Source organism: Chenopodium album, chromosome 6 (genome assembly GCF_948465745.1).
Source record: "Chenopodium album chromosome 6, dcCheAlbu1.1, whole genome shotgun sequence".
Lineage (NCBI taxonomy): Eukaryota > Viridiplantae > Streptophyta > Magnoliopsida > Caryophyllales > Amaranthaceae > Chenopodium > Chenopodium album.
In genome coordinates this window covers 15,280,532-15,290,160 of record NC_137839.1, presented here as the reverse complement: position 1 = coordinate 15,290,160, position 9,629 = coordinate 15,280,532, and the positions used below count along the sequence as shown (strand labels likewise).

The following is a 9,629-nucleotide window of genomic DNA, read 5'->3' as shown; positions in this document are numbered from 1 at the left end:
GTGACACGTGTCACCACATGAATGGTTGAAAAATAAAAAAAATAAAAAAAACTTTTTTTTTTATTAAAAAAACCTTAAATAATTAACAAAAACCCATACCACCAACCATGACCTTCTCGAATACCATCCACCTCCGTCGCCGCCTGAAATCCCCCGCGTCGGCGTCCTTACCCTTCCTCTGGCCTGCTGGCGACGACGCTCCACTCCCATACCACTTAAATCACCTATTCCGACCACAAACCACCATTATCATAACCCGAATTCCTTAAAACCGCCCAGCCCACCGCGAAACCCTCCAAAACAGCCATCCCCCACCTTCGAAACCCTAGCGACTAGGGTTCCGAGGGTGGGAGAGAGCCGATAAGGGTGTTTGTGCAGTGGGGTTGCGTTTTTTAGGTGTTTCGGGTTTGAGTGAGGAGGTTTTCGGTTGGGTTTTTGGTGGTTTAGGGGGTAGGGAGACTGTAGCGCTGGAGTCGACGCGAGGGAGAGAGGTTCTGGGCATGACGACGATTAGGGGCGGGGGATCGGGGTTCTGGGCGGTGGGAGGACGGAGGAGGCTGCCGGGAAGTTGGTGGTGGATGAGGTTGTTGTTGTTTTTTTTTTTTTTTTAACTTTATTAATTTTTTTTTCTACAAATCATTTGATGACACGTCTACCTAAAAAAAAAAAAAAAAAAAAAAAATTTAACAGGTTACCGGTAATATGGGACTATTTTGAGCGAATAACCCTTAAAGTTTGGATTATTTAAAAATAATCCAAAGTTGGGATTATTTTGAGCGAACCGACAAAAGTTGGGATTATTTTTATCAATTTTCCCTTCCTTTTTTGGGTGGTTCAATTTACTCGCAACAAACATGTTTCTTTCCTTTTTTAGTATATTTTTGGATGGTAATTGACCAATATACCCTTACTTTTTTTTTAAAACACCCTTATTAAATTACAAATTTGATTTAATTAGATTAAACTCTAATCTTAATTAATTAAACTCTCATCCCATTTTATTTTCTCTCTCTCCTCCTCCAGCTCCATTTTCATGGTAACTTCATGGTGTTACGAGCGGCGGGGGTTGTAGATCGGCGGTGTCGTGGGTTTGGTTTCATGGGTTTGATTCGTGGGTTGTAGATCGGTGGTTTGGTTTCGTGGGTTTGATTCGTGGGTTTCAGATCGGCGGCGGTAGTGGGTTTGATTCTTGGCCTGGATTGCAGATCGGTGGTGGTGGTGGGTTCGTGGTAGTTGCTGGGTGCGTTAGGTGGTGGTGGTGGGTTTGTGGTAGTTGCTGGGTTCGTGATAGTGGTTGGGTTCGTGGGTTGCTGGGTGCGTGGGGTGGTGGTGGTGGGTCGACGGGTTGCTGGGTGTGTGGGGTGGTGGAGGTGGTGGGTTCGTGGTAATTGCTGGGTTCGTGGTAGTGGCTGAGTTCGTGGGTTGCTGGGTGCGTGGGATGGTGGTGGTGGGTGGACGGATTGCTGGGTGCGTGGGGTGGTGGTAGTGCGTCGGCGGTTGCAGGGTTCGGTACTGGATAGTTTCGGCGATGCTGGGTACGGTGGTGGTGGTTTGGTTGATGCTTGGTGGTGTTGATGGTGGTGAGTTATTTAATTTAATTAAGGTAGAATTTGTTTTTTTTTATTTTTTATATTTTTTTTTATAATAGGTAAGCAATGTTTTCAATTTTTTGTCTTGGTTACCGCAAACATGTCCTTTGTTTCGACTAAATTGAAGCGGAGGTAGTAGGAAGAATTGGTAATTATAAATATATTTTTTTTTCGAGAATTATAAATGTTAATTTACATAACTATCTATTACCATTTGAGGGTTCGTTAGTATTCAATAATCAATTAGTATTCTAGTTTTTACCTTGGGCAATAATGAATATTTATGAAGAATAACACAAAGTTGAGGATGAAATTGAGTTACTTTGAACATTCAAATGTTATTGTTTTTGTCAAACAATAAAACTTAATCCAATCACATTACTAATCAACCTTTTCATTTTAAATAATTCAACTCGCTTATTAAACACTACTTTTTGTTTCTAAGAATGCATACAAAAAGTAAGTAGGCATAAGATAAAATTAAAGTGAATCATGTAAGAAAGATATAGTAAAAGGGTTAAAGATAGATAAAGATAAAATTAAAGTGAATCATGTAAGAAAGATATGGTAAATAACAAATTAAAATAGATGTGAGTTACACTTTTTGAAATGACTCATAATAAAAAGCAAGTTGAACTTTTTGTTTTTTTAACAGAAAAAAAAATATAATTTTACTCTAACTTAGGCCCTGTTTGATTCACCTTAATTTTGCTGAACTGAAATTATTTTTACTTTACTGAGCTGAACTTATTTTTACTGAACTGAACTTAATTTTATTGAACTGAAATTATTTTTACTGAACTTAAATTATTTTTATTGATTTTCTATTATAATTCTTCTTTAAGAAAACTGAATTTTACTGAACTGAACTTATTTTTACTGAACTGAAATTATTTTTACTGAACTGAAATTAATTTTACTGAACTGAACTTATTTTTACTGAACTGAAATTATTTTTACTTAATATTATTTTTTTAAAGTGAAGAGAACAGGGCCTTATACTTGTAGTATTTATCATTTCCTTGTTTTTTATTCTCTACATCATTTGATCCTTAAAACTCTCACAAAAAGTTATTTCATGGTGAGAAAAAAAGAACCAAGGTAGTATGTTATAATTGCGCATGGACGCATGGTGCCGTTAACACAAATAGCCGACACAAAATATACCCACCCAAGTGTATGTGATCGTACGACCAAGCCAAAGTCAAAAGTCAACAATGCATCAATAATCCATCTAGATGCACTTTTGTAACGTACAATGTCAATGATCTATCTAAACATGACTTATTATAATATGAACATAGTTACACTTCAACTAATAGCTATTCAAATTAGACTTTTCTCCCTCACTTCCTATCCTATTATTTTAACTATAAATATCTCATTCCATCCACCAATTCTACAAACCTCATCTCATCTCCATTTCCTCTACTCACCTCCCATAACCACCCTATCCAAATCCGATCCATGACATCTCTCAACCCAATCTTCGCGGTAGTCCTCATCCTCGCATGTGCCTCGAACATCCTAGTTCGAGCTCAGAACTGCGGCTGCGACACGAGTTTATGTTGCAGCAAATGGGGCTACTGCGGCTCCACAGATGATTACTGTGGTGATGGGTGCAAAGAAGGTCCTTGCAAAACTCCCGTGACACCTACTCCTACCACGCCGAGTGGTGTTTCGGTCCCTGATGTAGTCACTGATGCTTTCTTTAACGGAATACTTGATCAATCTGATGCTAGTTGTGCTGGTAGGAATTTCTATACCAGGTCTGTTTTCTTGGATGCTCTTAGCAGTTATCCTCAGTTTGGTACTGTTGGAACTTCTGATGATTCTAAACGTGAAATCGCCGCATTTTTTGCTCATGTCACCCATGAAACTGGACGTAAGTATACTAACTCTTGTTTACATATACTTAGCTTTTATATATGTACATGATGCTAGGATGTATGTTGTCGATTTTATTTGAACAAATCGTGATTTAGTTTGGATCTTGCTAATAAACTTTGGGTGTTAGATAAGCAATTAAAATAATCTCTAAAATGATATTAACTTAGGATTGCACGTTAAAATCATCCGTCGATCAGTGTAATTAGAATTGAATTCAATTTAACATATTTATTTTAGTTATACAGGGAGTTCGTTAGCTTTGCATTTTAGTTTATTTAATTTGTTAATAAATACAATAAGAACAAGGTATGGAGTAAACTACTTTGGTCAATCTTTAATGCAAATATAATAATTAAATTACTTTCTTTGTTGTACAATTATTCAAATATTGAGCATCAAATGACGATTTGTTTTAGGTGGTGGATCTAGAATAATATTATAGTGAGGTTATATGGTACAGTATAAAATCAAGTGGATTATATACAAGTACTTCAATTCTATTAAAAATAATGAAAAACACAAGTTAGAAAATCTCCAAAATATTAATTTAAGTAAGATCAATTGACTCCATTATTACTGTGGTATCTCGGTTTTTTTGGTTGTACTTAACATGCCTTTCAATAGATAAATAAAATAGAAAATCTTTTCATACGTGATCAATATCGATGACTAGTTAGACAAAATAATAGTAAAGTAGCACATTCAAGTTAAAACAAATTAAATCATTTTGATCGAAGTAACAATAACAATAAATTAAACTATCTTCATTATGTACAGATTTTTGCTACATAGAGGAAATTGATAAATCAGGCGACTACTGTGACGAAAACAACACACAATGGCCATGTAACCCCAACAAGGAATACTACGGAAGAGGACCAATTCAGCTGTCATGGAACTTCAACTATGGACCTGCAGGACAAAGTATTGGATTTGACGGCTTAAATGCACCGGAAACTGTGGCAAATGATCCCCTTATCGCCTTCAAGACGGCCTTCTGGTATTGGATGGACAATGTACACTCTAAGATCATCTCCGGCCAAGGGTTCGGATCAACCATTAGGGCTATCAATAGCATTGAATGTAATGGTGGTAACACCCCTGCTGTTAATGCTCGTATTAAGTATTTTACTGAGTATTGTAGTCAGCTTGGTGTTGCTACTGGGGATAACCTTTCTTGCTAGGTACATAGAAGTATATCACTAATTTAGTTTTCCATTTTGATATACTATTTTGATATACTTACTTTGTCAACAAAATTAATAAGAAATATAGTTTGTGTTTGTGCAAACAGAAAAAAGAAAAAAACATATAGGGCTTGTTTGGTAAATAGTTTTTCATGACTTTTGGCTTATGATGTGGTCGAAAGCCAAAATAAATATATGATTGATTATTTGGGTTTTTTGTTAGTTATAAAGCCAGCTTTTCAGCCAAAAGCTGGTAAGAATGTAAGACTAGCCTTTTTGTGTTGGTTCTTGGCATTTTCGTATAAAGCAACCATTAACCAACAATCAATATTACCAAAAAGATTCAATTGTACGTAGAATTATTAACTATTAAGCAGAGGTATAGCAGGGCTATTTTAGTCTTTTATCCTAGAGAATCAAGTTTGTTACAAGGTTGTTATTTTTGCTATTGTATGACAGCTATTGTATGCTCATGATTGGCTGAATGCTTCTAGATAGATTCCCTTAGCCGTTATTTGATGAGCTATTTAATAAAGCATGTGATGGTCTTATTTTGTATTTAAGGTGCAATGCATCATAATATCAGCAATGAGAATTGATCTGATATTTTCCTCTGCTATATTTCTTCTCTGTTTCTCTCAGTTTTCCCCTAGCATCATTCGATTTATTTTAGTTATCATGGTATCAGAGCTGTGATGCAAAATCGGGATTAAATCTTGCAGATTGCAATTCATTCTCATTTGTTTCATCTTTTTTCTTCTTTCTTAAACTGCTGCAATATACTTCGATCTGTTCTGTCTGAGCACAGCCTTTCTGAATCTTTTTCTTCTTATATTCTCTCTTTTAATCTTTTCTATCTATACAAATCATGGCAGCAAACACAAGCAGCGTTTTATACCTGCACCCTAATGATGGTTCATATTCAATCAGTGTAGACAAGCTTACTGGTTCTGCTGATTACAGATCCTGGAAACAATCTATGGAAATAGCTTTAACAGCTAAGAAGAAGGCTGGTTTTATTCATGGAACAGTGCTCAGATCCACTTATGCTGCTGATCCAGTCAAGGCAGACCAGTGGGATACATGCAACTCCATGGTAATTTCTTGGATTCATAGTTGTTTATTTGATACTATTAAAAAATCAGTGTTATATGTTAGCACAACAAGAGAAACTTGGGTTCAGCTTGAGAAAAGATTTTCTATGTCTAATGGTTCTAGAAAATATAAGCTAAACAAAGATCTGTACAGTCTAAAACAGAACAATAGCTCTATTAATGTGTATTATACTAGCATGACTAGTTTGTGGGAGGAAATAGATGCTATGAATGTTTTGCATGTTGTTAATGAATCTAATGCTGAGATTAGAACATTCATGAATGCTATTGCAAAATATCAAGAAGAAAATAGACTTTTTCAGTTTTTAAATGGTTTGGATGAGCATTTTATTTGGGCCTATGAGAAGCCAGCTGCTCATGCTTACACCATTGCCTACTGTAGAATCAGCATGTTCAATGCTGCAGCAGGAGGAGAGTCAAAGGGAGATTTTACATATGCCTAAGCCTGAACTAGACATTTTTGCAATGTATAGCAGAAATTTTAGTACCTCAGGAAATTCTAGTTCATTTGGTTCTGGCTCAGGAAGCAATAGCAGACCTGTTGTGTGTAATGTGTGTGGTGTGAAAGGGCATGGTTCTGATAGGTGCTGGAAGGTGATAGGCTATCCTAGTTGGCATCATAAATACAAATCTGGTCCTGTCAAACTAGGTGTCAGATCTTAGGATAAAAAATGGAACAAATCAACACCAAAAATGGCTGATGTTGCACAGCATACAGTGCCTGCAGGAAATAACTCTAGTCACATTACCTTGACTCAACAGCAGTTTGAGCAGCAGTTGAAATAGCTACCAGTAGCAATTGCAAAAAGCAGTGATACTGATGATGAGCTAGACAACAGTTTTTCTGGCATGGTTTCCTGCAATACCACTGTATCTAACAGTGAGGAATGGATTATAGACTCTGAAGCTTCTGATCATATGACTTCTTGCTTGAATTTTCTCACCAATCCCAGAATTTGTAATGATCATCTCAAGATAAATCTTCCAACTGGTGCTACTGCTCAAGTCTCTCATATAGGAACTGTGGAACTTCCTAATTCTCTTTATTTGCAGAATGTACTTGTAGTTCCTCATTTCAAACATAATCTGCTACCTGTTCACAAACTCATGAAAGATTCACAATGTGAAGTCTCTTTCATCAAAACTCATTGTGTCATTAAAGATACAGTCACAAAAAAGGTTAAAGGGATTGGAAGAGCTAGAAATGGCTTGTATTATTTGGTGAACACTCCCTTTGATGGTTCTTCTGCTAGTGATTCTTCTTTCTCATGCCTCACAGCTCATCATTCTACTGACAAAGTTTCATTTGCTATTTGGCATCATAGATTGGGGCATGCTTCTCTTGGAAAACTTCAACATATTCAATGTGTGAAGGATGTAATCAACTCAAACAGTCAAGTGTGTGTAACTTGTCCAATGGCAAAATTCACAAAATTGCCATATGATCTCAGTACTTCTCATGCTTCTCGGCCATTTGAGCTTATTCACATGGACATTTAGGGACCATACAGAGTTTGCACTAGAGGAAAATATAGATTATTCCTTACAATAGTGGATGACTACTCTAGATCCACCTGGATTTATCTATTGCAGCACAAATCTGAATCTCTTGACAAGCTCAAGGAATTTTCTCATTATGCTCAGACTCATTTCAATCACAAAATTCAGTTTCTCAGATCTGACAATGCCCTTGAGTTCCATGATCAGCATTGCCAAGAATTCTTTCTTAATCTTGGTATAATACATCAAACCTCTTGTGTAGACTGACCTCAGCAGAATGCTAGGGTGGAGAGAAAGCATTGACATATCTTGGAGATTGCAAGGGCACTCAGATTTCAAGCAGGCTTGTCGTTGAATTACTGGGGTGAGTGTGTCATGACACATGTACACTTGATCAACAGACTGCCAACACCAATTTTGAAAAACAAATCACCACATGAAGTGCTGTTCAATTCTGTTCCTAGCTACTCTCATCTAAAGGTTTTTGGTTGTTTAGCTCTTGCAACAAATCCTTCTCTAACTGCTGATAAATTTCAACCTAGAGGTGTGGAGTGTGTCTTTTTGGGATATCCAGCTATCCAAAAAGGATATAGATTACTTGACATAAAAACAAAGAAAATCTTTGTTTCAAGGGATGTACAATTTCATGAAACAAATTTTCCTTTCCAACTTTCCTCCCTGGATTCCTACATGAACCCTATCCCATCTGTTCTCACACAAAAATCCAATTTCAACTCCACTTATCTTTATGAAATCATTGATTCTGTTCCTTCTCATACAGTCAATGATCCAAATCATACAGATCATGAAAATTTCTTTCCACCTCCTCTTTCTCCTTCCCAATCTCATTCTCCTGTCTCTTCTTCTTCTCAAGATCATGTTCATAGCAGTATTGATCATGTTACAGTTACTGTAACTCCTCCTAGACAAACCACTAGACCATCCAAACCTCCAATTTGGATGAAGGATTATGTACAGCCAGGAAAAAAAAATCTGACAGACAGATTTCAAACTTAGCTTATCAAGTTGTTGCTCCAGAATTCAGTTGTTTCATGACAACTTTGGAGAAAACTCAGGATCCTATCTTTTATAAGCATGCTGTAACTAAGCAGCATTGAGTTGATGCAATGAACCAAGAGTTAGAACAGTGTGAAAAAATGGGACTTGGACTGTCACTGCTGCTCCTGTTGGAAAAAGAATCATTGGCTGCAAATGGATTTTTAAAACAAAATACAAATCAAATGGTGAAATTGAAAGACACAAAGCCAGAATTTTTGTCTTGGGATGCAGACAACAGTATGGGCTAGATTATGGAGAAACTTTTGCCCCAGTTGCCAAAATGACAACTGTCAGGGCTCTCTTAGCTGTTGCTGCAATGAATGGCTGGTTGACATTTCAAATGGATGTTACCAATGCCTTTCTGCATGGTGAATTAGAAGAAGATGTGTATATGTCTCTTCCTCAAGGATATACAACTCAGGGAAGCAGAATTGTTGTTGACCCTCAGGGAAAATCACCAGTCAAAAACACAATCCTTGTCTGTAAATTGAACAAGTCCCTGTATGGACTTAAACAAGCACCTAGGCAGTGGTTTGTGAAACTTTCTTCTTCTCTTATTTCTTTTGGTTATACACAATCAAAATCTGATTACAGTCTATTCACAAAATCTCAAGGTGATTCTATTACTGCTGTGCTAGTTTATGTTGATGATATTCTTATCACAGGCAATAATGACAGTGAAATCATGAAATTAAAGCAACTTCTTGCTTCTCATTTTCATATGAAGGGTCTTGGAGCTTTAAGATATTTTTGGGGGCTGGAACTTGATCATACAGAACAGGAAATCTTCATTTCTCAGTGAAAATATGTTACTGACATATTAAAAGAACAAGGAATGCTTCAAGTGAAACCCTTGAAACTTCCCATTGACTCTCATTTGAAACTTGCTGCTGATAAAGGATCACCTTTGCCTAACCCTGTGATTTATCAGCAATTACTTGGGAAGTTAATTTATTTAACTGTTACCAGCACTGATATATCATTTACAGTACAACTTCTCAGTTAGTTCATGCACTCTCCAACCTCTACTCACTTACAAGCTGCAAAAAGACTTCTGAGATACCTAGCTGGTACCAGAACTCAGGGAATTTTGTTGGCTCATTCCTCTGCAGCTCAGTTGACTGCATATTGTGATAGTGACTGGGCAAGCTGTCCAACTTCTAGAAGGTCCACAACTGGTTACTGCATTCTCCTTGGCAAATCACCAATCTCATGGAAAGCAAAAAACAGTCAGTTGTAGCTAAGTCCTCTGCTGAAGCAGAATATAGAGCTATGGCTCTAACTGCTTG

General features: G+C 36.8%; 2 protein-coding genes across 2 annotated transcripts; both read left to right on the top strand.

Moving 5' to 3' along the window:
* The first annotated feature begins 2,978 nt into the window (after positions 1 to 2,978).
* LOC145635902 (endochitinase EP3-like) lies at positions 2,979 to 4,705 on the top strand. The gene is made up of 2 exons (XM_081687276.1): positions 2,979 to 3,474; positions 4,257 to 4,705. The coding sequence occupies exons 1-2, from the start codon at positions 3,057 to 3,059 to the stop codon at positions 4,661 to 4,663; spliced, it is 825 nt and encodes a 274-aa protein (XP_081543402.1). The 5' UTR covers positions 2,979 to 3,056; the 3' UTR covers positions 4,664 to 4,705.
* An 829-nt stretch (positions 4,706 to 5,534) lies between these two features.
* LOC145636721 (uncharacterized) lies at positions 5,535 to 6,224 on the top strand. The gene has a single exon (XM_081688279.1). The coding sequence runs from the start codon at positions 5,535 to 5,537 to the stop codon at positions 6,222 to 6,224; it is 690 nt and encodes a 229-aa protein (XP_081544405.1).
* Positions 6,225 to 9,629: the final 3,405 nt, after the last annotated feature.